The sequence below is a fragment of the Pocillopora damicornis genome, chromosome 4 (assembly GCF_964200805.1).
Source record: "Pocillopora damicornis chromosome 4, jaPocDami1.2, whole genome shotgun sequence".
Taxonomy (NCBI): domain Eukaryota; kingdom Metazoa; phylum Cnidaria; class Anthozoa; order Scleractinia; family Pocilloporidae; genus Pocillopora; species Pocillopora damicornis.
The window spans coordinates 10,275,013-10,301,023 of NC_142673.1; the positions used below are offsets into that span (position 1 = coordinate 10,275,013).

General features: G+C 39.6%; 4 protein-coding genes across 4 annotated transcripts; 3 read left to right on the forward strand and 1 right to left on the reverse strand.

Moving 5' to 3' along the window:
• The first annotated feature begins 1,617 nt into the window (after positions 1–1,617).
• LOC149046767 (arylsulfatase B-like) lies at positions 1,618–6,778 on the forward strand. The gene is made up of 8 exons (XM_089202419.1): positions 1,618–1,880; positions 2,606–2,669; positions 3,440–3,557; positions 3,861–4,070; positions 4,562–4,775; positions 4,997–5,217; positions 5,661–5,986; positions 6,175–6,778. The coding sequence occupies exons 1-8, from the start codon at positions 1,618–1,620 to the stop codon at positions 6,388–6,390; spliced, it is 1,632 nt and encodes a 543-aa protein (XP_089058545.1). The 3' UTR covers positions 6,391–6,778.
• A 2,465-nt stretch (positions 6,779–9,243) lies between these two features.
• LOC149046768 (KRAB domain-containing protein 2-like) lies at positions 9,244–10,343 on the forward strand. Its single transcript, XM_089202659.1, has one exon. It carries the CDS (start codon positions 9,318–9,320, stop codon positions 10,341–10,343), a length of 1,026 nt encoding a protein of 341 aa, XP_089058785.1. The 5' UTR covers positions 9,244–9,317.
• A 785-nt stretch (positions 10,344–11,128) lies between these two features.
• LOC113678231 (arylsulfatase B) lies at positions 11,129–20,991 on the forward strand. Its single transcript, XM_089202834.1, has 7 exons — positions 11,129–11,469; positions 17,742–17,828; positions 18,141–18,352; positions 18,802–19,013; positions 19,251–19,471; positions 19,899–20,224; positions 20,413–20,991. Exons 1-7 carry the CDS (start codon positions 11,190–11,192, stop codon positions 20,626–20,628), a joined length of 1,554 nt encoding a protein of 517 aa, XP_089058960.1. The 5' UTR covers positions 11,129–11,189; the 3' UTR covers positions 20,629–20,991.
• Positions 20,992–21,561: 570 nt separating this feature from the next.
• Positions 21,562–25,837, reverse strand: LOC113677649 (arylsulfatase B). The gene is made up of 7 exons (XM_027194490.2): positions 25,410–25,837; positions 24,984–25,070; positions 24,588–24,799; positions 23,817–24,028; positions 23,434–23,654; positions 22,657–22,949; positions 21,562–22,283 (listed from the first exon to the last, which is right to left on the reverse strand). Exons 1-7 carry the CDS (start codon positions 25,693–25,695, stop codon positions 22,065–22,067), a joined length of 1,530 nt encoding a protein of 509 aa, XP_027050291.2. The 5' UTR covers positions 25,696–25,837; the 3' UTR covers positions 21,562–22,064.
• Between the last annotated feature and the right edge of the window lie 174 nt (positions 25,838–26,011).

A 26,011-nucleotide genomic window follows, 5' to 3' on the forward strand; every position in this document is an offset into this window, starting at 1 on the left:
GTCGCTGGCGCCGCTTATTGAAACTCAAACGAAAAAAAAAACTATTTTAAGATTATCATTGGCTTCTTTTTCACCCCACCACTATTCTTAGCAACAAAGGTCGCCATTTCGTCTGTTTACTGCTCGCCAAAAACTATCAAATGCACTCAAAAGCCTACAATCTAAAAAAAAAGTTTACAGGAATCGACCAATCGAGCGAGCGAGCGTATGCCATTCCCCACATCGTATCTTTTACTTGCTCTTGCGCATGCGCGCAATCCACGAGTTAAAAACGAGTGCGGAGGACAGACGCGATAAAAAAGCCCAATTGAGTTTCTTCCAGCGTCTGTCCTCTGTTTTTTTTTTCACGAGCAGCTCTGACAGATCTAAACTACCCGTGACAAAATCACTGTTCGACTGCCTTAAAATTGTACCAAATGAGATGATAAACCGGTCATACAGCGTATAATTTATTTTAGGAAACCTGCACACCTAATGAGAACTGATGGAGCTCTCTCGGGTTCTGTTAAAGTACGTTGGATTTCCTTTTTGACCAAAGCAACTTAAACCAAAAATAAAACAAGAACTCGTTTATAATTAGTAGAGTTTATGCGAGAAAACTAAAGAGCCCGATCAAATCAATGAAATAAATTTTGTTAATGGGACACAACAAGGCAAACACCAAAACAATCCTCCTCTTTTTCTGCCTTTAAACACACACAACCCACAATTCCTCCATTCGCTCTGACGAAGGGCTAACGCTAGAAACTTCAGCTTTGAAACTCTTTACAGTGGCCAATTCACGTTATCTATTCAGTTTATAAAATCACTTTATCTTGTTAATCGTTTTCTTACATTAATGTAAGCGTTTGTAGTGTAAGTTCCATTCAAATTCTTTATGGAAGTCTATAGTTCCCAGGCGACTCATAACCACCCCAGAATCCAATCTCCGAGAAACATTCGAGTGTTTTAGATCATTAACCTTTCTGCACATATTTTTAGTGTTATTTTGTAGGCTTTGATCTTTCGAGTTTTCAATTTAGTACTTTTATTATTGTGTTTGTTCTTTGACTCGGCCGGTTGAGTTTGTAAGGAACAATAAATGGTTAAAAACTATTCTATTGTATTCACTCATTGATAAGCACATAAAACTAAAAAAGATTTTTATCGTTAATTAGTATAGCACAGTTAATGATTTTTACGTGCAGTTTTTGGGAACATATATAAACTTGTTGCTTAACTCAGTTTTTAATAGATAGCTTCTCTCTGTTCGTTCGAGGTTCGTTCATCGTAGTATTTTAAAAAGGACAGAAGCGCCTTTCTTTGTATACTTGTACATCGGTTCTTTGATCATCATCATGGCTAAGATTGTTAGGTGACCTTTGGTGGTTAATTACTTGTCAAGTAAGTTGCCTACGGCGCGAAAAACTTATCCATACCTCAGACGAGCTTTATTTTTAGGTATCTAAGATTGGGCCAACGAATCAACCTGTCTCTAGGATCTTCTCCTCCAATGCAGTTACAAGACTCCTCTTAAAATCCATGATTAAACTTTTCCAATACCTGCCGCCGACTTTAGTTTCCTTGGTTACAGCTCGAAGTTCGCTGGAAAATTAATGTCATTTCAATCCCGGTAACATGTCTCTCCTGAGAAGTCTTGTTGCGTTTGCGTTCGCATTTTTCGTGGTGGTGAGCCCACTGGAGGCAAAAAACCGAAAATCATCTCCTCCGCACATTTTGTTTATGCTTGCTGATGATCTCGGGTGGAGCGACGTTGGATTTCATGGATCAAAAATCAACACTCCAACCATTGACTCGTTGGCCAGAGAAGAGGTTATACTCAACAATTATTATGTTCAACCGCTTTGTACACCAGCCAGAGGAGCACTTATCACTGGAAGGTATCCCATTCACACAGGTATAGTTAATGTGCTGCTGTTGCTTTAATATTTCGCCTATAGCACTACTACTTTGGCATTCAGTGACAATCGCTACAAAATCCCCCTGACTTAGAGTAAAACCCCGATACACCTTCTATAGTACCCTACCAAGTCTTCTGAAACAAGGTCAGTGATCTCTACTGAAAATACATTTTAAGAGTCTCTAGATGTATCGGCTTTTTACTTTAGGCGAGCGAAAGGCTATGAGAAAAAAGAACAAAGATTGCAGCACAATATTGGGAAGCATGGCCTGGGCGAGGCACTTTTTAATTTTCATTTCATGATAGCAGTATAACATTAGAAATGTTCGACCAATCTGCCGAGAATTCTGAGGTACAGCGAAGATTATCAACGCTCGTAAATAAGAGAGAGGTTGAATTCTGCAAAGATGCGTGTGAAAAAAAATAAAAGAAAGTTATTATTTTAATTTGTCAATAAATGGGTCGTTTTAATCAGTGGCACCTTTGAAGGAGGAGCACTCATGACTGGAAGGTATCCCATTCACACAGGTATAGTTAATGTGCTGCTGTTGCTCTAATATTTCGCCTATAGCACTACTACTTTGGCATTCAGTGACAATCGCTACAAAATCCCCCTGGCTTAGAGTAAAGTAGACAAACAAGGTCAATGATCTTTTCTGAAAAGACATTTTAAGAGTCTTTAGATGTATTGGCTTTTTTCTTTAGGCGAGGGAAAGGCCATCAGAAAAGGAACAAAGACTGCAGAACAATATTGGGAAGCATGGCCTGGGCGAGGCAATTTTTTAATTTTCATTTGATGAAAGTCGTATAACATTAGAAATGTTCGAACAATCTGCCGAGAATTCAAAGGTACAGCGAAGATTATTAACGCTCGTAAATGAAAGAGAGTTTGAATTCTGAAAAGATGCGCGGGAAAAAATAAAAGAAAGTTATTATTTTAGTATGTCAATACATGGGTCGTTATAAACAGTGGCACCTTAGAAAAGAAAATAAAGTATAAGGTTTGTATAACACAAAGTGCCTGAGAGTATGTTACGAGAGCATGTTCTGAAATATTATAACCGCATGTCTGTAAATCTTCATGTTTTTTTAATCTGAAGAAAAAATACAGATTTCTAACACTCAAAACATTGAGGGCCTTTCCGTACTAGCGACAGAGTTATTAATTCAGACAAATTTTCTGTTATCACCAACATTTTACACGTTGGCGTCACGCGTCATGTTTTACACGTCAGCGCCTGATGTTTTACAACAAAAAAAGAAAAATGTGGTGCTGCGTCGCTGGGAATTATAAGAAGAGATTTTGGTTCTATCAAATAAGTCGATGATTAAATTGGCCACCGTAAAGAGTTTCTAAACCTGATGTTTTTAGCGTCAGCCCTTAATTCGTCCGTGCAAAACAACAGTGCAAAGGAGACCAGTGTGAGAGCCGGCTGCAGATAGAAATTACTTTAACACTGAGCCAGTAGTTGGTCTATTTACCTGCCAAATCATAAGTAAAGGGGGAGGGTGCATCATGATTAGCTTATATGTTATCAGATCATTTACTTTTTTTATCCGACTCTTGCAGGACTTCAGCATGAAGTGGTTCACCCCACAAGTCCATTTGGATTGCAATTAGATTTTCAGACCCTTCCAGAACAGCTAAAGAAAGTTGGTAAGCCACAGCCTTCCAAGATTCCGGCCCTCCAATTAAAAGAAGAAAAGATTTTTTAATTCCAATGATATTTATTCTAAACAACAATTTTTTGTAAGAAAGAAGCCCTTCACACCAAACTGTAAAAGCTGATCAACTTCAATGGGCGCCTTACCCGACAACCATTTCGCGTTGCTTTCTGTCTATGCTCTTCTCTATGATTATGGCGTTTTGTTTATACCTCATTCTGCGCAAATAAATCTTCAAAATACTTCAGTAATTCAATTTACAAATGGGGTGGATTTCTTAAATGTTTTCTATCAGGTTACGCGACTCATTTGGTTGGCAAGTGGCATCTTGGTTTCTACAAATGGCCTTATGTTCCAACCAACCGTGGTTTTGACTCCGCTTATGGATTCTGGGATGGTGCTGAAGATCATTATGATCACACGCGTGACAAAGTGGTTGATTTTCGCAACGGAACCGAACCTGTTTTAGACCTGAACGGAAAATATGCAACATTCGAATATGTCAATAAAGTCAAAAAAGTCAATAAAGTATGTAAAGTATGTTGTTGTTGTCAAGGTCTAATAGTTAATATTCCCACGTAATTATGGTTTATAACGCATCATTTGTTAGACTTAGGCGGTTAATTACGATTAGTCGATGCAAAGACCCGTCGTGGAGGACGGTGAGGTCTATAATGCCATATCTTCTCACGGCCCCTATGACATAAATCAACTATGAGTTTGATTCTCTTATCAAACGGGGTTCGAATTCATCGCCGATAACCTCCCAGTATAGCGTTTCAGACTTCCCACAAAGTTTACTACGGCCTAATTAAAGTTATACGCTTTTCGTGACACTAGCACTTCTACAAAGAAACTCCTTCTCTCCTACCTACATCCTGAATGCATATTTTATCTTATACTTTTCTCAAAAGATATTGCAATACTAGGGCTACGATGAACTGTGTTATGTCCGTAATGAGTATTTCACGGTTGTTTTTATTTTATGATTCCATCAGAGGATAGAGGAGATTTTGGATCAACATGACCCAAAACAGCCCCTGTTCCTGTACATGGCCTTCCAGAATGTTCATAATCCCATCCAGGCACCAGACCAGTATGTGGACAAATTCTCGTTTATTCATCAAAAGATGCGCCGAGTGCATGCTGGAATGGTCGCTGTACTGGACGAAGCTGTTGGCAACATCACGAAAATGTTTAAAAAGAAAGGGTGAGTTTCGTATCAGTTTCCTTGAAGGTTTCATATTTTAATTCTATTGTGAGCTTGAGCGGCCATTATCCTAGATTCGTGCTATCACAGTGCTGGGCAAGACTCTTATTACACGAGGATCTCTTTGGGTTTTCTATGTGCAAAGTTTACGGCAGCCGTGATAACTCTGTTGATTTGAAGGGTGAATACAAGCGTTTGTGATCTTCATTGTTCTCGTCCAGGCTATGGGAGAACACTTTAACAGTCTTCAGCACTGATAATGGTGGAGAACCTACGTATGGCGGATATAACTGGCCTCTTAGAGGAACAAAACATACCTTATGGGAGGGAGGAGTGAGAGGTGCTGCTTTTGTCCACGGAAAAATGTTAGAAAAGACCGGCGTGAAATGCGAAGGACTTCTACACATCAGCGACTTCTTTCCTACTCTCATCAACCTTGCAGGTGTGGTTATCTATGACTTCATTTCCACTTCTCTGATTATCCCTCACTTGAAGGTGTGTCTTTTCCATTTAGGTTTGAAGATTTTTAAGAAAACTAACTCTGTAAAGAGTTAGTTCGTGGAAATAAGACTCTCGAGCAAACATCTCGTATGGAACATAATCCAGAAAGGCAAGAGTTATCCATTAAGTTACAAACGTAGCGAGAAATGGAGTGAATATCATAATTGAACATCTTTCCTCATAATGTTAGTTAGATGTTAATGTTTTGTTAGATTTGTTTACTTTACTCTTTCAGAGAATTAGTCGTAATACCTGAGAGTTAATTTAGTAAATAGTGTTCTTGCCTCATTTCTTCTTCCCTTTCTCCTCTATTGCCTTGTCTTTCATGTGTTTGTTTGTGACAACCTTATAAATAATATTCTTATCATTCTGGTTTGACCACAGGTGGTTCGTACGATGCAAAACATCCTATCCCCATTGATGGCTTTGATGTGTGGAGCACTTTGTCACGTGGAGAAGCTTCACCTCGAACAGAAATCTTGCTTAACATCGATAATCCGCCATCTGGGACAAGTAAAATGTTGGGAGTCAACTGGCAAGGAATGGCTCTTCGGAAGGGAAGCATGAAGCTTTTGATGAATGTTAAAAATATCACCTGGTTTAAACCACCCGAGCTGGGCGGAGTTCCAGTTGATGTTCTTTTGTCTAAAGAGTTTCTTAAAGATGAGACAAATGAAGAGATTCTGGAGCAGTTGAGGATCTATTACATGGTCAGTACTTTAATATTTGAATCGTTTTTCCCTCACCAGTACCTCGAAATCACTACCTGAATTACAATAGCAATACGTAATCAACCCTCAAATATATATACGCAAATCACTCCGTATGCCAGAACTTCTACATCGAATCATTATTAAAAGTTTATATATGTCCAGTTCTTTATGTTGGAATCTTACAGGGAAATGCGGACCTTTTGGACGTTGTACTTTATAACATCACAGCTGATCCCGAAGAGCGACACGACCTCAGCACCGAGTTACCTGATGTTCTAAAGGAGATGAAAGATAGAATGAATTATTACCTAAACACTGCAGTTCCTGCCGCCTACAAACCTGCTGACCCAAATGCACTAAAAGAGGCTCGTAAGCATGGCATTTGGGGACCGTGGATGTAGATCGGAGCTGGTCGCATCAAGCTCGTCGAGAGTAAAGAGAGAGAAAACTGTTTTATTCAAATAGGTATTTTACATTTGTAGAATATCAAAGGCAAACGTTGTTTTTCGTTACAATTTTATTGATTCCAAGTCACTTTGTGAATGGTATCCCTAGTTTTACAAGCCATTACATTGTTAATAGCACAAGTGAGTGAGTTTTAGCCTCTGAATTTTAATAGCATGTCTTAAAACAAGATTATCGACTGTAAATGTAATAATGGTGGGGAAGACAAAAGTGACAAGTAAGAATGATTTCGGAGCCACCTGATTTTTTGACTAGCGGTGGTTACAGTCAAATTTGTACTTTGATGTAATGGAAACCACAATAAATGCCTTTTTGTCTGATTTATTCTGTTCTCTTGCATTAATTTATTCAGTGGCTTTGTGTGATGCTGTTGTATTGTGAGTTAATGTGGCAGAGTTGTTACTTTCGTCATTAACCACTCTTAGCTGTAGAGTGAAACTGTTTTAGTAAAATATCCTTTAATCAAAGTGCTCTGTGAGCAAACTCGTGAATTGACACATGATTTTTTAGATTATGTTTAATGTTATCTGGTTTAGGGAATTTTGTGGTTGATTGTCACATCTAGAGTACGAGCAGTAGTTCAGTGTTCGCTAATGTAGCAAAGAAACAAATTAACGTTGGGATAAGAAGGCATTACAATTGAAATGATCATGCTATTACATTTGACAAGGTGGATGATGTCATGTGTTTTAAACGTCTACCATTTTTGTTTCTGGTTCAAAAGAAAAGGTTGGAAGTAAATGTGGGTGAAAAGTGAAATTTACTGTCTGTCGTTGTAAATATTAGAAAATCAAGCCAATACTGTCTTAATGAAAACATTAACGATTCCCTCCTTATCAAATGAGACAAACGGGAACGGGTTTTGAGTGATATAACTAAGCCAAGCCTGCCACCGTCATTTTGGATCTCCGCTGGGGTAGATTTGAGTCACGTGCTAGGCAACGTATATTCAATAACAAGATAGCATTTCATTTCAAGCATATTTATCAATTTTTTGGTGTGTAACTTTCGCATTTTAGTACGTTGAATGTATGTTGAATCTTCAAATTGTCTTGAAACTTAAAAGAAAATTGTTCTTTAAAAATTCACTGAAAATCGGTAGCTAAAAGTGTTTGTTTAGGTGTTATTTGATTTTCGTGTTAACTTGGTATTTCGTCAGTCGCCGGCATCTTCTATTGCTTCACACACGAAAAACACACGCGACGAAACGTAATGATCATTTTGTCCTCAATCTCACGCCATAACAGAAAAAGCTTTTGAACATCCGTAAACTCCGAGCGTTTCGCAGCCAGTGATATTTTCAATGAATCTTCGGATTGTTTTTAAGTTCAAGGATTGTAGATTACAATTTTATGAAAAACGAAGGTTGTTCTGTTATTTCAGTGTGAATACTTGCATGCCTGCCAGTCGCTGGCGCCGCTTGTTGAAACTAAAACGAAAAAACCACCACCACTATTCTTAGTAACAAAGGTCGCCATTTCGTCTGTTTACTGCTCGCCAAAAACTATCAATTGCACTCAAAAGCCTAAAATCTAAAAAAAGTTTACAGGAATCGACCAATCGAGCGAGCGAGCGAGCGAGCTAGCGAATGCTATTCCCCACATCGTATCTATAACTAGCTCTTGCGCATGCGCGCAATTCACGAGTATGTTGCCTGCTTCTACTCAAAATGTTTAGCGAAAATGAAAAATGAGCGCCCTTCGTGACAGTGCTTCCTGACTAACAAGTCATAAACCAAATTACAAACTTGGACAAGGGAGTCCGCTGACTTGTAGGTCGGACAATTTGCAGGCTCGGCTACAAATTTTTTGTCTTTCCATACCTGCATAGACCTTGTTAGCATGCACATTTTGTTTACCAATTCGGATCTCGTAACAGCAATCTAGTGGGTTGTTACTTTCAAATTCTCGAATATCTCCCTGAGTATATGAATATGGACAAAATAATTTTTCTCCTCGAGAGAACATAAGTGGGACAATTATGTTCTCTTGATCTTGAAATGCCTGCAACAAATCCGACAAACGAATAAGGTATTGCATGTGTCTCCATCGAATCATATAGTCAATGACTTACATTTACCAAGTGTAAATGCAAAGAAGCTACTGACCAGTACATCATCACAAATCACCGGCTCAGATTGCCAATCACAAAACAGACACTTAACAAAAATCCGGTGCATGTCATCAACGAGCTCACTGACGCAAATTTTTTGAGCTCCAAAATTAAAAGGCACGGAAAAAGGTTCCTATGGAAGAGGTAGTACTGTAATTCGAAATAAGCAACAGGTGTTTTTAGCGCATACTTGTTGCTCGATTAAGTTTTATATAAGGCCGGAAACAGTCACACGAGTGATTTATAATGAACATTAAAAATGGTTGTTTATGTTGAAGGCTGTAAATTATGTCCCGGTCCCCAAAAACTCACGCAAAAATTTGTTCCCTTGCTTTCTCTGAGATGTGAGTACAACTAATCGTGTGAGCCGTTTTTTAGCAGTATACTAATTGATTTGAAGAATTAAAAAAAAAAAAAGAAAGAAAGAAAAGGAAACAAGGTTTGCTCGACGCACTGATGTCCTTAACGATCAGACATTAGATAAAACAGCATGACCTGACTCTAAAACGTACTTTTCTTCTACTGAATCAGCAGTATGAGAATAACATGCACGTAAAGCGCTTAACTTTCCAGTTTCAAAATAACACAAAGATTTGCCCAGGAACGTTGAATTGATTGGTTGAACTGAGTGTGGAAAAATTCTTGAGTGCGGATCCGAGTGATAAACATTTCACGAGCCTGTGAAATATTCCGGCAGTTTTCTTTGAGATCTAGATCGAATGTGGAGCGCTAGTACTTGCATTGATTCAACATGAGATTTATTGTTTTAGCTGTTATGATTTTAGCATTACTAGCATCATTGTGGGATAGGTCTGTGGCCCATAAAGATCGTGAAAACTTCGAAGGGAATCGGAAACCCTCTGATTCAGCAGACGACGTTCATGAAGCACTGCTCGACCTTGTTGAAGGCAAGGCGCAACCACCAGTGAAAGAACGGAGGAGAGCAATGCGTGCAGCTGCTGTGCGATACTGGAGAGCCGGCGGAAGGATATCAGTGAAAGAAGACTATGGTGATAAGGCACTTTATTACGAGGGGCGTCGACTATTAAAATCATCAGAGGTTAACAAAGTAGTGGTTGAGGAATTTGAAAGGACGAAAGGATCTGGTGCGGGGAAGTTGGCTTGCTCACTGAGGGACAACTTTTTAGGAGTAAGTCGAGCTAAAATACAAACTATTCTAAATACGGACAAAAGTCATTATCGCCGAAATGCTAAGTTTCTTAATAAGGCGAAGCTGAAACCTATCAGAGCCAGAGACGTTCATGTTAGGCACCAAATAGATTTGATGGATATGAGCAAAAAAGGATCCGTGAAGATGAATGGACATTTGTATAGATACGTTGTAACAGTGATTGATGTTTTCAGCCGTTTCCTTTGGCTTCGTCCTTTGGAAAGCAAATCAAGCCAGTTTATTGCAAGTGAATTAGAATCTATTTATATGGAGCATGGATCGCCAGAAATAATACAGTGCGACCAAGGAGGGGAGTTCAAGAAAGCTTTGAAATTACTTTGGGATCGCATGAATATAAAATTGATTGACAGTCGCCCGCTCCATCCACAATCACAAGGCAAGGTGGAACGTTGCCACAGGACACTAAGATCCAAGATGGAATATGACCTTCAAAAAATGGGCCAAGACGGTGTAAACTGGGCGAAACAGCTCCCTCTTTATCAAAGAATTCTAAATGACGACCCTAAGGAAGTAATAGCTCACAAAACACCATTCGAAATATTTTATGCTTTACGAAATACGAAATACTTAAACGAAATACTTTAACATCTCAATGAACGAAATACTTTAACATCTCAATGTGGATGTCTGCTATAAGAACAGTGCACTAGCGCAGTTGTACGATTGCATTGGAGGCTTATTACATTTAGGACCAAATGTTATCACATTTAGGACTTTATTACATTTAGGACAGTTATTACATTTAGGACTTCAACATACCTCCTTCAGACCTAGTTCTTTTCTATCTTTCGTGTGTTCGATCTACGACAGACTACGGAGTTCCGGTTTTTCACAACGCGCTTCTGCAGTACCTTAAGAACGAGCTCGTACATATCGAGAAAAGGGCACTATCGATAATTTTGCCCAGCATGAGCTACAACAAAGCCTGCGAAGTTTTGGGAATAACGCCAATAACCGAACACCATAGTCAGCTATGCACTAAACTGTTTGACGCCATAGTAGCCGACCCCAACCATAAGCTACATGGATTGCTGCCACAGAAAAATAATGTTGTTTATAATTTTCGATACAATCGTCCCTTTGTTTTACCGCGCGCTCAAACCAATAGGGCAAATAACACTTTCATACTCGCAATGTCCCGGCTATTCAACACATCTTCTCATAATACATAGATTATTTCTTAAATTTTAGTTCAAGGATGAAAAAGTTTTACAAATTTAAACATTTTTACCATTATATTTAACATAGATTTATCATAGATTACTATTGTCCTTATAAAAGTTGTAAAAGTTACTTAATTCAGCCTTCGGGCTGCGATGTGATTTAAATAAACCATCTATCTGTCTATCTATCTACCTTCAGCCGGCTTTAGTTTCCCTGGTTACAGCTCGAAGTTCGCTGGAAAATTAATGTCATTTCAATCCCGGTAACATGTCTCTCCTGAGAAGTCTTGTTGCGTTTGCGTTCGCTTTTTTCGTGGCAGTGAGTCCACTGGAGGCAAAAACGCGAAAATCATCTCCTCCGCACATTTTGTTTATGCTTGCTGATGATCTCGGGTGGAGCGACGTTGGATTTCATGGATCAAAAATCAACACTCCAACCATTGACTCGTTGGCCAAAGAAGGGGTTATACTCGACAATTATTATGTTCAACCGTTTTGTACACCAGCCAGAGGAGCACTTATGACTGGAAGATACCCCATTCACACAGGTATGGTTAATGTGCTGCTGTTGCTTTAATATTTCGCCTATAGTACTTCTACTTTGGCATTCAGTGACAATCGCTACAAAATCCCCCTGGCTTAGAGTAAAACCCCAACACACCTTCTATAGTACCCTAACAAGTCTTCTAAAACAAGGTCAATGATCTTTTCTGAAAAGACATTTTAAGAGTCTCTAGATGTATCGGCTTTTTTCAATAGGCGCGTGAAAGGCTATGAGAAAAAAGAACAAAGATTGCAGCACAATATTGGGAAGCATGGCCTGGGCGAGGCACTTTTTAATTTTCATTTGATGATAGTTGTATAACATTAGAAATGTTCGAACAATCTGCCGAGAATTCTGAGGTACAGCGAGGATTATCAACGCTCGTAAATAAGAGAGAGATTGAATTCTGCAAAGATGCGTGTGAAAAAAATAAAAGAAAGTTAATATTTTAATTTTTCAATAAATGGGTCGTTATCATCAGTGGCACCTTTAAAGAGAGAATAAAGTAAAAGTTTTGTATAACACAAAGGTTCTTGCCTGAGAGTATGTTACGAGAACATGTTATGAAATATTATAAATGCATGTCACGAGAAAGGTTCAGAAACCATGCCAGCCACTTAACAACATCTCAGAACAGACTTACATTAGACATACATTATACGAGTGATGAATAATCTTATGAATAAAGAGATGCTATAGGTTTACAAATACCTTTGCGTAAGAAGGGGCTTCTAAATTAGGTTATAAAACCTATGTATATTATTATTCGTAAAAATAATACAAAAGTCTCGAGACTATCAAAAAAAAGGCCTCAGAGAGTATTTTTTGATAGACCTCTACAAAGGATTCAATAAATGTACGACAGAAAGAAAGTGCTAAGTAATTCTTCGTGTTTTATTGATCTGAAGAAAAAAACCGATTTCTAACACCCAAAATATTGTCACAATAAATCTGTCCTATTAACAAAATCATTAGATTGTAAGTCAACATGCTATACCCTTAGTTAGTCCTTTATGATATTAATAAAGTTACTTATTCTGTCACGGTTAATTTTTCCTATCGAAAAAATTGTTAGATTATATATACAAGTTATTTGTGAACGCCTATGTAATAGTTTTTACGTCTAACATGCGATCCACCTAGAATAGCACTCAAGCTAACTGTGGGCGCATGAAAAATTGTAAATACAAATCCGAGTAATGAAATGTATGTATGTATGAATGGCCTCTGTTTTACATTTTACCGGAGTCCCCTAGGGGAAGAGTTGCGAAACATACCAAGTGACACATAAAAGGGGCAAGTTTCTAAAGAGGCGCTGCATCGGTGGGGGGTATTTGTAGTGATTATAACTGGGTTGCCTGTGCAAGCGCAACCCTCAGTATTGTAGGCGAGCGAAAAATAAAGATGGCGGACTGAAACGTGTTCTTGTTTTCTGTCGATAACCGACTTGTATCGACTTGTATCGAGGACTTGCAGTTTGTGGTGCAAACATTACATTGGCAACAAAGATTGTGGAAATCATCTCTGTAGTGGAAATCAACTCCCAGCCGATGGATATTATGGGCTCAAAATCGGGAATTGAGTGAGCGATTGCGTGTTTGGCTGCGAGGATTCACTTATCATGCCGAAGACAAAGAAAATCTCTAAAATGCCGCGAGAAAAAAAAAAAACCAATAACGTTATCGGGGTGGTTGTGGAGTACAAGACATCATTAGGAATCTGGGAATCGTTCCTGCTCCTGACGGCCAAGAAGATGATGTTTATCGAGCAGCCGTTCGAACGCGTATTTTCATGTCCATGCTCCATGGAAATTCTGCATATGAAAGGCGTGTTCTACGCCAGCTACGCCAAGAACCCGGAGAAGAAGTTGATCGTTTGTGCTTCGACTAAACAAGCAAGGCACTATGGCTATGGGCCTGGGGAAAGTGAATTCGCCGTGAGAGATCTGTCGTTGGAGAAAATGTCTTCCCTGGAATTACGGACCAAGCTGTTCGAGGAGCCAAATATACAGCTAGCTGCAGCGATAGAAAAGGGAAGGGCATGGGAGACGGCAAGGCCTCATGCAAGAAAAATTGCAGGTTGAGAGGGGGAAAAGAGCAACGATTGTATACAGATTAACTTGAACATGGTCAAGGATCGAGAAAACGAGACGTCAAATGGATTTTGTCCTCACAAGTGTTGCGCGGGAGGCAAGGCGGGACATTTTGCTCGTAATAAGGTATATCCAACTCGTGGTAAGACTTGTGCAAAGTGTGGCGCGAAAGGGCACCGGCAGCTTGTTGTGAAAGTGAAGGTCAGAGTAAAAAGGGTGGTAAAGCAAGTGGAGGTAGACAGAGGTGATCCGGCGATAAGCAAACTAATCAAGTAGAATGTGACAGCGGAGACGAGCCTTATACATTTCCTAACTGAAACTTCAGTGAAGAGAGAGCTTGTGAAGGTAACGTGGTAATGATCAAGATCGATGACACAACGACAAGCAAGCTTGTTGATTCGGGCACCCAGTCGACTGTGCTTGGTGAGAGACAACCTAACAACCTTGTAAGGAAAGGCCTTAAAACAGAGCTGCAGCCAGAGGAACTGGAAGAATTGAATGGGATCGCGGTCTTCTTCGAACTTGACGTAAACATTGGCTTCCGTCAGATTGCGCTGGAACAGGGAAATCACAACCTTTCAGCTGGTGACTCCCTGCATTGTTACAAGAGGCTGAGCTTTGGTATTAATAGCGCTCTAGAAAAATACCAAGAAAATTATCAAGCAGACAATCTCAGGATGCCGAGGAGCCACTAATATTGCTGATGACATTTTAGAACAAGGGAAGACAACTGCAGATCACGACAGAAACCTTGTAACGCTGTTAAACCGACTGTAAGAGAGAAATCGTACCCTCAACAAAGGTAAGTGCAAAATCGGAATGATTTGTATTCATGGCGGTTTGTCCTTAAGCAGTTACGGAAAACCCCTCGGAAAACAAATCCACATTTAATCGGCCAAAACAACCTCAACACGGTAACACGGCAAATAAAAAAAACTTCGTAAAAAGTCCTCAAAAATACGGTTCTCAAACAAAAAATCTCGCACACGCGATAATTGTACGCGTCACTTTGCTTACAAGCTTACAGATTGAAAATATCTCTGAGCTCGCGCGCAACGCTAGTTCGGTTATTAGAGTGGTTTAGCAAGAGGACGGGAACGTCATTTCAGAACGGCACGCGCAGCAAAAATGCCGAGAAGAAACTGGGTCGAGAACGCCGTCGCGTTGTGTTGAAAAGTGACTTAGCAGTCGTCTCAACGAACCGTCCACGCTATATTTGTTCTTTTGTTTCGCTCTTGAATTTCCTAACCTTGGCTCTTTAGGATCATTATCAGCTTTGAATTTTTTCGGTTTCGTAGACCACTCGAAGGACAACGAAATTATCCTCTTTGAGGGTGTAACAAGCACAAACCGAGGATAGTTTACTACAAGTGAGTAATTAATATGAATCCACATGGGTGGTTAAACTTTGAAATTATTCCATTCTAGTCTCGAGTCTATCAGATTTTGAAGCCCACTAAATATTTTTTTTTCTATGATTTGTATCGCTGTCATTTCGTTTCGTGCTTCTAGATTTTAGCACTACTCGTTTTTCTTCATAATTTTGTAAAGTATAATTTGGAATTTAAATCGTCGCGGTTTTTTCCCTTGTTTACTGAATATTCTTCTCAATCATGACGGTACACCTCTTTTGAGCACCACCCTCTTAGAGTTGCAATGCATTTTGAACGGAGTTATCAGAAGTTATGACGAAAACATTTAGAGATCAAGCGACCCAACGATGGAGTTGTTTACAATGAGTTCCCGTTTAACTATGAACAAATGAAATGCACTCAAACTAGTCACCAACGAAACGGTTAGACTGAGGAATCAGACTTCGTTCCTGTTTTATTTTTGTTTTTGTTTAATTTGATTTTTTTTTAACGAATAAAGTCGTTCAAGACTGAATCAAATTAATAGATTTAGAAAGCCGTGCCGAAATCAAGTTGATTGTTATTTTCTTTCGTAGATGACTTTCTTGTCTTAGTTTTCACCGGCGCTGATCAAAAACTAAAGACATAAAAAAGTGCAAAACCCGAGCTATTCTCAAATTTTTTTTATCTCTGACTTCAATTCGCAGAACAGTTTTTAGTCACGGTTAGAATGACAATGACAACAAATAACAATGAATAATATAGCAGGTAACCTTCGTGTTGTTTCATTTTGATAAACTTCAACATGAAGCAAGCTTAATTTATTGATGACATGATTGACGATAAAATTAACAGCAACCATTCTTGGAGTTTTCATACATGGTTTAAGAAATGTATCAAAGAAAAGCCCTTACGTTGCTTAAAGCCACGCTCAATTACAAAAGGTAACTGAGTCCTAAAATCTTAGATCGCTTGCTGACGATCGTGTTTCCTTTCGGGAATCCAGAATAAATGTAGCGGTAAACTTTCACAAATTCACCGAATAAAATAAAGAAAGTAACCTGGTTATATTGGAAATGAGTTCTGAAATCATTCCAAACAGTATCATCTCGTTTATGAGTACACAATGAACGCAAATACTTGGCGTTTTGATCACGACGGGAAAACCAGCGAAATGACGTCCTGAACTTGATGGGGAGAACGGCAACGCTAACACCGGAAGTCGAAATAGAGTCGTGTCCAGATTATCCGCGCGCTTTCCCGTTCTGAAATGACGTTCCCGTCCTCTTGCTAAACCACTCTAATATTGTCTTCTTAACGGGGTTGCTTCTAAACAAGCATGGTGTAGATCTTGTCAGTTTAAGTTCATGGTTCCTACCAGATATCGCAACAGCTGTGGAACCAGTCAGGAAGTAGACCCGCTAAGGTACTGAGTGGCATTGGGGCAAAGAGAAAAATAAAGCATTTGAGGCTCTGAAGAACCAATTAGCTGAATCATCGATGATGGCTTTCTACGACAGGGAAGCGCACACTGAGGTTGTTACTGTTGCCATCCCGGTCGGGCTTGGTTCTGTGCTGGTACAAGAGAGGCAAGAGGTGAAGAGAGTAGTTGATTTTGCAAGCCGAAGTTTAAGTGATAACGAGGGGCGGTATGGCCGCACAGCAAAAGAAGCCATAGCAGTCGTCCGGGCCTGCGAAATATTTCAACTCTACTTATCAGGGTTAGAGTCATTGGAACTTGTTTTTAGAGCTACACCATCAGCTAGGTTTGAATGACGTCATGAGGTGTGTCGCTGTTGGAAGACAGGAGACTGGTCTACTGCTCCTAGTCCGTACAGACTGTTGCGTGATGAAATAAATATGATTGGAAGATTAGTGATGAGAGGTATGCAGTATTTTTCTGCAAACTTGCGTAAGCAGATGCTAGAGTTCGCTCACGAGGGTCACCAAAGGATCGTGACAGCGAAGGATGGTCTCCGAAGCAAAGTGTGGTGGCCCAGCAAGAACAGCATGGTGGAGAGGCGCGGCAAGCAGTGCTAGGGATGCCTAGCTGTGACCCTGTTTCCACCACGCCTCCAGTGACGGCAACCACCTTGCCAAGCAAACGATGGAGAGACCTTTCGTTTGACCTGATGGGTCCACTTCCGTTAGGGGAGAGGCTCCTTGTAACTGTGGACTTCTATAGCCGATGGAATTAGGTGGACGTGGTAAGAAACACAACTAACAGTGCCACTATTGGAACAAGTTTTTACTGGTGTGCCCCAACCGGCAAACATTCCTTCATCAGAACCCGAGATCGAGCAAAGTTTGGAACCACCCTCACAACCTGCTCGGGTATCAGAACAGATCAGTGAGCCTCCAAGATCAGCATGGGAGAAAACTCAGTCCCGTTTGCTGATGCTGACTTTTAATGACTGTTTGCTAAAGGACCAAGTTACATAGGGAAATTTTAATTAAGCAGACTTTTTATGGCTGTGTTCAATGTTTTTACCAAGAGACTGCCAGTTGAAATTATTGAGGACTATGTTTATTTACATTAGAATTCGTATTCCTTTGATTACATTGGCAAAAATAGGGGAGATGTAATAATTGTAACTAGGTTCCTGAGCTGATAATATAAGTTGGCCGCCGTAAAGAGTTTTTAGAGCTGACGTTACGAGCGTTAGCATTAACAACTACAGGAGAGACCTGTGAGAGAGCCGGCTGCAGAAAGAAATTATTTTCGAGCGAAACCGATGGTGTTCTTTTTTTCACTGATAAGGAGGATTGGGTGCGCGCCATGATTAACTTATATATAGTAAGGTAATCTACGATTTTATCCAACTCTTTCAGGACTTCAGCATTTTGTGATTCGCCCCTCAAATCCATTTGGATTACCATTAGATTTTCAGACCTTACCAGGACAGCTAAAGAAAGTTGGTAAGCCACAGCCTTCCATGATTCTGGCCCTTTATTAAATAAAAATGAAGGATTTGCTAATTCAAACTGAAACTCGTTTCGAAGTGTAACTTTTTATAAGAAAGAAGCCCTTCACACCAATGCATTAAGGCGGATCAACTTAAAGGGCGCCTTACCTAACACCAATTTCTCGTTGCTTTCTGTCTATAAACGTGTCTATGATTATGGCGTTTTGTTTATACATCATTCTGCGCAAATAAATCTTAAAAATACTGCAGTAGATAACCTCAATTTGCAAATGAGATGTATTTCATTCATTTTTTTTTCTGTCAGGTTACGCGACTCATTTGGTTGGCAAGTGGCATCTTGGTTTCTATAGATGGCCTTATGTTCCAACCAACCGTGGTTTTGACTCCGCTTATGGATTCTGGGGTGGTGCTGAAGATCATTATAATCACACAAGTTACAAAGTGGTTGATTTTCGTAACGGAACCGAGCCTGTTTTAGACCTGAACGGAAAATATGCAGCATTCGAATATGTTAAGGTCTAATGGTTGATACTTTCTACGTAATAAGGGTATATAGCGTAATATTTGTGAGACTTGGGCAATAGAATGCGGTCAGTCAATGCAGAGACCCGGCGTCATGGAGGACGGTGAGGTTCATAATGCCGGATCTTCTCACGACTCCTGTGACATAAATCAACTATGAGTTTGACTCTCCTATCAGACGGGGTACGAATCCAACGCTGGCAACCTCCCAGCATAGTGTGTCAGACTTGCCACGAAATTTGCTAATGCCTAAATAAAGCTATACGCTTTTCGTGATGTCAACAATTCTCCAACTTCTCTCTCAACCATTTCCTGAGTACATATTTCATTTATACTTTTATCAAAAGATATTGGAATATCAGGGCTTCGCTGAACTGGGTTATGTCTTTAATTGACAATGGCCTGAGTACTTAACGGCTGTTTCTATTTCATTATTTCATCAGAGGATAGAAGAGATTTTGGATCAACATGACCCAAAACAGCCCCTGTTCATGTACATGGCCTTCCAGAATGTTCATAATCCCGTCCAGGCACCAGACCAGTATGTGGACAAATTCTCATTTATCAATCATGAGATGCGCCGGGTGCATGCAGGAATGGTCGCTGTACTGGACGAAGCTGTTGGCAACATCACTAAAATGTTTAAAAAGAAAGGGTGAGTTTCGTATCAGTTTCCTTGAAGGTTTCATACTTTGATTCTCTTGTGAGTTTAAGCGGCCATTATCCTGGATTCGTGCCATTTCACGGTACTGGGAAAGACTCTGATTGCATGAAGTTAATCCCCCAAAGGAACTCTTTGAGTTTGTATGTGCAGGGTTGACGGCAGCCGTGATAACTTTGTTGATTTGAAGGATAAATAAAAGCGTTTGTGATCTTCATTGTTCTCGTCCAGGCTATGGAAGAACACTTTAACAGTCTTCAGCACTGATAATGGTGGAGAACCTATATATGGCGGATATAACTGGCCTCTAAGAGGAACGAAAGAGACCTTATGGGAGGGAGGAGTGAGAGGTGCTGCTTTTATTCACGGAAAAATGTTAGAAAAGACTGGCGTGAAATGCGAAGGACTTCTACACATCAGCGACTTCTTTCCTACTCTCATCAACCTTGCAGGTGTGGTTATCTATGACTTCATTTCCACTTCTCTGATTATCCCTCACTTGAGGGTGTGTCTTTTTCCATTTATTTTTGAAGATTGTCTTAGAAAACTAACTGTGTAAAGAGTTAGTCCGTGGAAATAAGACTCTCGACCCAACATCTCATATGGAACATAATCCAGAAAGGCAAGAGTTATTCATTAAGTTACAAACGTAGCGAGAAATGGAGTGAATATCATAATTAAATATCTTTCGGAATAATGTTTGTTAAATTTGTTTACTTTATTCTTTTAGAGAATTGGTCGTAATAACCTGGAGTTAATTTAGTAAATAGTGTTGTTGCCTCATTTCTTCTTCCCTTTCTCCTCCACTGCTTTGTCTTTCATGTGTTTGTTTGTGACAACCTTATAAATAATATTCTTATCATTCTGGTTTTACCACAGGTGGTTCGTACGATGCAAAACATCCTATCCCAATTGATGGCTTTGATGTGTGGAGCACTTTGTCACGCGGAGAAGCTTCACCTCGAACAGAAATCTTGCTTAATATCGATAACCCGCCTTTTAGGACGAGTAAAATGTTGGGAGTCAGCTGGCAAGGAATGGCTCTTCGGAAGGGAAGCATGAAGCTTTTGATGAATACCAGAAATATCACCTGGTTTAAACCACCCGAGTTGGGCGGAGTTCCAATTGGTGTTCTTTTGTCTAAAGGGTTTCTTAAAGAGGAGACTGATGAAGAGAGTCTGAAGCAATTAAGGATCTATTACAAGGTCAGTACTATAATATTCAAATCGTTTTTCCCTACCTAGTACCTCGAAATCACTACCCGAGTTATGATAGCAATACGTCATCAACCCTCAAAAATGTTTATGTAAATCACTTCGTATACCGGAACTTCTAAATCGAATTATTTTTGAAAGTTTAGAAACGTCCAGTTCTTTGTATTGGAATCTTACAGGCGCATGCAGACATTTTGGACGTTGTACTTTATAATATCACAGCTGATCCTGAAGAGCGACACGACCTCAGCACTGAGTTACCTGATGTTCTGAAGGAGATGAAAGATAGAATGAATTATTACCTAAACACTGCAGTTCCTACCGTCTACAAACCTGCTGACCCAAATGCACTAAAAGAGGCTCGTAAGAATGGTATTTGGGGACCGTGGATGTAGATCGGAGCTGGCCACATAGAGCAAGTTGATAGTAAAAGGAGAGGAAACTGTTTGATTGAAATGGATGTTTTACATATGTAGAGTATCAAAGGCAAACGTTGTTTTTTCTTACTGTTTTATTGATTCCAAGTCACTGTGTAAAAAGGTGTCTCTAGTTGTAAAAGCCATTAATTTGTTAATAGCACAATGGAGCGAGATTTAGCTATTGATTCTTATGGAGTGTCTTAAAAGAAGATTATCGACTGTATATGTAATACTGGTGGGGAAGACTGAAGTGACGCGTTGGAATAATTTTTGGCTCGGTAATTAGAATCGAATTTGTACTCTATGTCATTGAAACCATAATAAATGCCTTTGTCTGATTTATTCCGGTCTATTGCACAAGCTTATTAAATAGCTTTGTGTAATGTTGTTGTACTGTGAATCTGAAAAAAATTGTTGTTCTCGTTGTTATCCACCGACATTATCAGCATGTTTACCTTCATAATCTTTTCCCAAGAAGTTAATAATGAACCAGGCTTCTGGGACATTCTTGACATCTTTAAAGGAAACATCGCTTTTCGCTTATCGTCTTTATCCTAATTGTCATGAACATCTTCACTCATTTATTTTTTCTTTTTTTTCTGGAAGTTGATAATGAACAAGACCTCTGGGACATCCTCGAAATTTTTAAAGGAAATATCGCTTGGCATGTGACTTTTAGACCTGTTTACCCCTCTGAAAGAAAAGTGATATACTCATATAGATACCCGAACTTATCTGGGTTATTTTGGCATTAACTGACAACAGGTGTTGCTACGCCACCTTGAGATGATGTTAGTTCATTCTTAGTCAACCCCCGACACGTCGTAAGGTTTCCCAAGCAATTCGCGATTTGTACTCCTGGATGGAGTGAGGGCTTATCCGGAAAGGAAAAAACAACACATGACGTCGCTAAGTAAGTGAACTCTTTATTTAACCCTCTAATCCCGAGAGTGACTAGCATCTAATTTCCCCTCACAATATCACCCCTGAATCTCACGCAGTGTGGTCATGAGAATAAAGAAAATTATCAGCAGCTGAAGAAGCTGTTGATTGTTACACAAACTCTCAAACAAGCTTTAATATGTAAAACGTGTAAGATAGACCACTTAGTAAGTGAATCAGGGCATAAATGACATTATTTTCCGAATCAGGTGAACATGAAGTAATTCGCGTCCACAAAATATGCAATCTTTTATGGTACGTCACGTGACTACCGAGTCACTTCCTGGCACACTCAAGCACAGGTCCACGGGAGCGGACCTGCATGATTGTTATTTTATGTTCCAATATCAAAAAGATTAGACAAGAACAGGATCATTCAAGTGAAGAATTTAACTATTTCATCGGACATTATACAGAGCTGATTATCAAACTAATTCTGTTGTGCGATTGAAAGTACAACTTGTATGATTTTAGTCTCTCCAGGGGCCCCATGCACCCTTTTCCTGAGCGGTTTTCAAGGCTTCGGGATCGTTTTTCTGGTATAACGGTTTTACTGACGAATTCACGAAGTACTTGACCCTCATCTGCATCTCCTTCACAATATCTGGGAATTTTTTGCTAAGGTCAACTCGTTCTTCTGGGTCTTTAGAAATGTTATATAAGGCGATGTCTACTTTGTCAACCGTCACCTGCGACGAGAGATGGTAAGAAATAAGATAAGTAAACAAAGGCAGCTGCAAAGATCCATTAAACGACGCCTTTACGAGAGTTAAGCTTAACAATATCTTATAATTCCATGCCGTGCATAGTCTGTGAGTGTATGTGACCTTTTCTAATTGTAAAATCAAAACCTCGAATCGATCCAAATAGTTCCCAAAAAAACATGATTCGCATACTTTGTGCTCAATCAGATGTATGCGACATTTCCCGTCTACAAGAACAAAAGCATCGTAGTAATGAAAGATGTATCTGAGATCCAAGTTGGACCGGAGGGGTGATATCTCCAACTGATTCTAATTCTTTCTATCACTCAAAATAAATATGGCGTACTGGTCACTTTACCATGTCTGGGTTTTCAAACACCGCGTCTAGAGGTATTTCTTTTTCCACTTTTCCACCAATCTCTGGCGGTTTAAACCACGTGACATTAGGCACATTCATCAGCAACTTCATATCACCGGTCCTGAGTGCGATCCCCGTATAACCACCCAGGACACCAGGCCCTGGAGGAACTGAGCCAGGTTGATCAATGTTTAGTAATATCTCAGTGCGTGGAGAAGGCTTCCCCATCGAAATCGTGTCCCATACGTCATGGCCGTCCAGTGGAATAGGACTTTTGTCTACTGATGTCACACCTTAAGATGAAAGTAATTTTTCAATACCTTCCCCGACAAAATTAAACTAACAAAGAAAACGATCTCATTCCCAAAAAGCTGGACTGAAAAACTATCACTTTGCCAGGAATGCACTTGGTCACTCCAACAAAATCAGAAACCTCAATTTGTTGTTTCCTTATTATTTCTCCTTTCTTAACCCTTTACATCCTAACACCAATATGCAATGTGCTCTCTACACGTTTCCTGTCGAACTTAACTTACAATCAAGAGCCTTTTTCTTTATTCTCAAGACCTTAATGTTTGATTCAGGTGTCACACAGTTGGGAGAAATTAGGTTCTCGTCACTCTTAGCTGTTTACAATGCGTTAATAGAAAATTAGATCTTCCTCGGAAGAAATCATTAAAATCGAGAGAGACTTTTTAAAGTTCATCGAAACTAGCATCGGTTATTATTTATAATGAAAATGAAGATTTTCTTTGCTAATTATGTAATATTCCTTACCGGCCAATCCAAGAATTGTTGGGTACCAGTCCGTCACATGCAATAATTCATTACACGTAACTCCCTTCCTCGCTAGCTGATTTCCGTGAACAAATCCAACTCCTCTTACCCCTCCCTCCCAGAGCGTCATTTTTTCTCCTCGAAGAGGCCAATTGTAACCTCCGTAAAATGGTAAACCTCCGTTGTCAGTGCTGAATATCAGAAGGGTATTCTCCCACAATCTGAAAAAAAAACGAGAAATAGAAACCGGCTGGATAATTTAAAAATACCTTTTTAGGGTATGTCTCATGTTAAACGTCGCTTTTTTTCCAGGCTTGTTAAAGGGTCTTTTGAGGTGCCAAAGAATTGGAATTTTTTTGATAATGCATCATCATACTACTAACCCTGCTTCTATAAAAGCTTCTGTTATGTTGCCGACAGCCTCATCCATGATATCTGCCATAGCAGCGTGAACTCTCCTCATTCTATTCTCAATAAATTCGTACTTCTCTATGTACTTCTCTGGAGCCTGGATAGGTGCGTGAACATTTTGGAAGGCCATGTACATGAATAACGGTTGCGATGAATTGTGGTCCTGTAACACCTTTTTCACTTGCTGTGAGAAAAGAAAACATGCCTTAGATTTCCAAGTCTAACTTCTCCCAGTGGTTACATACATTACAGGGACATGAAAGGAACGTTTAGCTGAGCCTATAGTAGCTTAAGTGAGCGGAACCCTAGATATGGTTTGTTGATGGTGACAGCAGAGCTCAACAGACGCATTAAAGCAGCCATTAAAGTTTCTTCCGGCGTTCGTCCTCGCTTTTATTCACGAGCAGCTCTAGTAGATCTAAACTACGCGTGACGACTTACACTGTCTCAAGGTGAGCAAAATGATAAAATTTCTTCAGTGTATAATTTATCTTAGGAAGCCCGTGCACCGTGTAACTCCTTCACGCGCGTTTAAAGTGCGTTCGATTTCCTTTTTGATCTAGGCTATCTTAGATAAACGTGCACCTGAAATAAAAACAGGGTGAAATAAAATGATATATAAAAACTCGTTTACCATTGGTAGAGTTTATGGCTTAAAAACTATTGAGGCCGAGCGAATGAATGAAATTAAAAGATACTAATGAGATACAATAATGTAAACACCCCAACAATCCTCCTCTTACAGAGACGTAAGCGTTTGTGGCGTAGGTGCCGTTCAAATTCTTTACTACATCCAAATTGTCGCGAAAGTCAACAATTCCCAGGCGACTATGGTCAAAATGATCTTCAGAACCGTCCCAGAATCCATAAGCGGAGTCAAAACCTCGTTTGGTTGGAACATAAGGCCATTTGTAGAAACCAAGATGCCACTTGCCAACCAAATGAGTGGCATAGCCTGATAAAAGAAAGAGGAAATGGAAAGAAATTTTTAATTACACGAAAACCAAGGGAGGAACTTTATTATTTTTTTTTTAGTATCTGCAATTGAGAAATTGAATCAATCTTTTTTCCAATATCGTCTCTTCCAGTGCAACAGAAGACCCCAATTTAAAAATCCATGAAACGTTTCCAATACCTACCAGCCTGTTTCAGTTTCTGTGGCAACAAGTCGAAGTCCAAGGGCAATCCATAGGGGTTTTCCGGATGAATAACATCATGTTGCAGACCTAGCAGAAAATAAATCAAAGATGTTTTGAGTCCTTGATTAGCAATCGCAAAAAAACTGCGAAATTCACAGAAGCTCATTAGATTCGCGATATCTTAGGGTAATTTTTTTGTGTCAACCAATATGGTGTTGACATGGGCAAGATTTGAACAGCGTAACGCCATTTAAAAGGGGTGGAAGTAGATGCGAGTCCTTCGGAATGATCATGAGCAATTACAGCCCGCTTTTGAATATCTGTATTTTAACTTCATAAATTGCGTCAAATGAAGGATTTCCTCTCGAGGAATGATGTAAATAAAATCACATCAGTGAGAAGCATCACTGCACAAGACAACAATACCTGTGTGTATTGGATACCTTCCAGTCATCAATGCTCCCCGTGTCGGTGTACATATTGGCTGCACGTAATAACTGTCAAGTATAACTCCACTCTTAGCCAGCTTATCGATGTTGGGAGTTTGTATTTTGGGGTTATGATAACCGACATCGTACCAGCCAAAATCATCAGCAAGCAAAAACAAAATGTTCGGTAGCTTCGATCCTCCTGCACTGTGGACTGTGTGTAACACATAGGGCACGTACAAAACCAATAACCAGAATTTTACACGTGATAACGACCGAGTCATGTCTCAACCGATATTTCGTCCTACAACCGGGATTTCCAAGCTTTTGATATAATTTACTCGCTTTCCGTGCGTCTTGTGATTATCATGGGACACTTTTGTCTTTTCTGACGCACCACAAAATGCGCAGAATTCATTGCGTGACAGCATATCTTGTCACACAAACCCAGTTTCCGGAATAGCCTCCAATTTTAAAAAATACAACATTAAAACAACTTGAAGTAAAGCTGCTCTTCTGTATTTCTTGTATTCCTGGTATACGAAAAAAATAGATCTTTAACGAGTAAAAATCATTACAAAGTATTCCAAACAAATACAA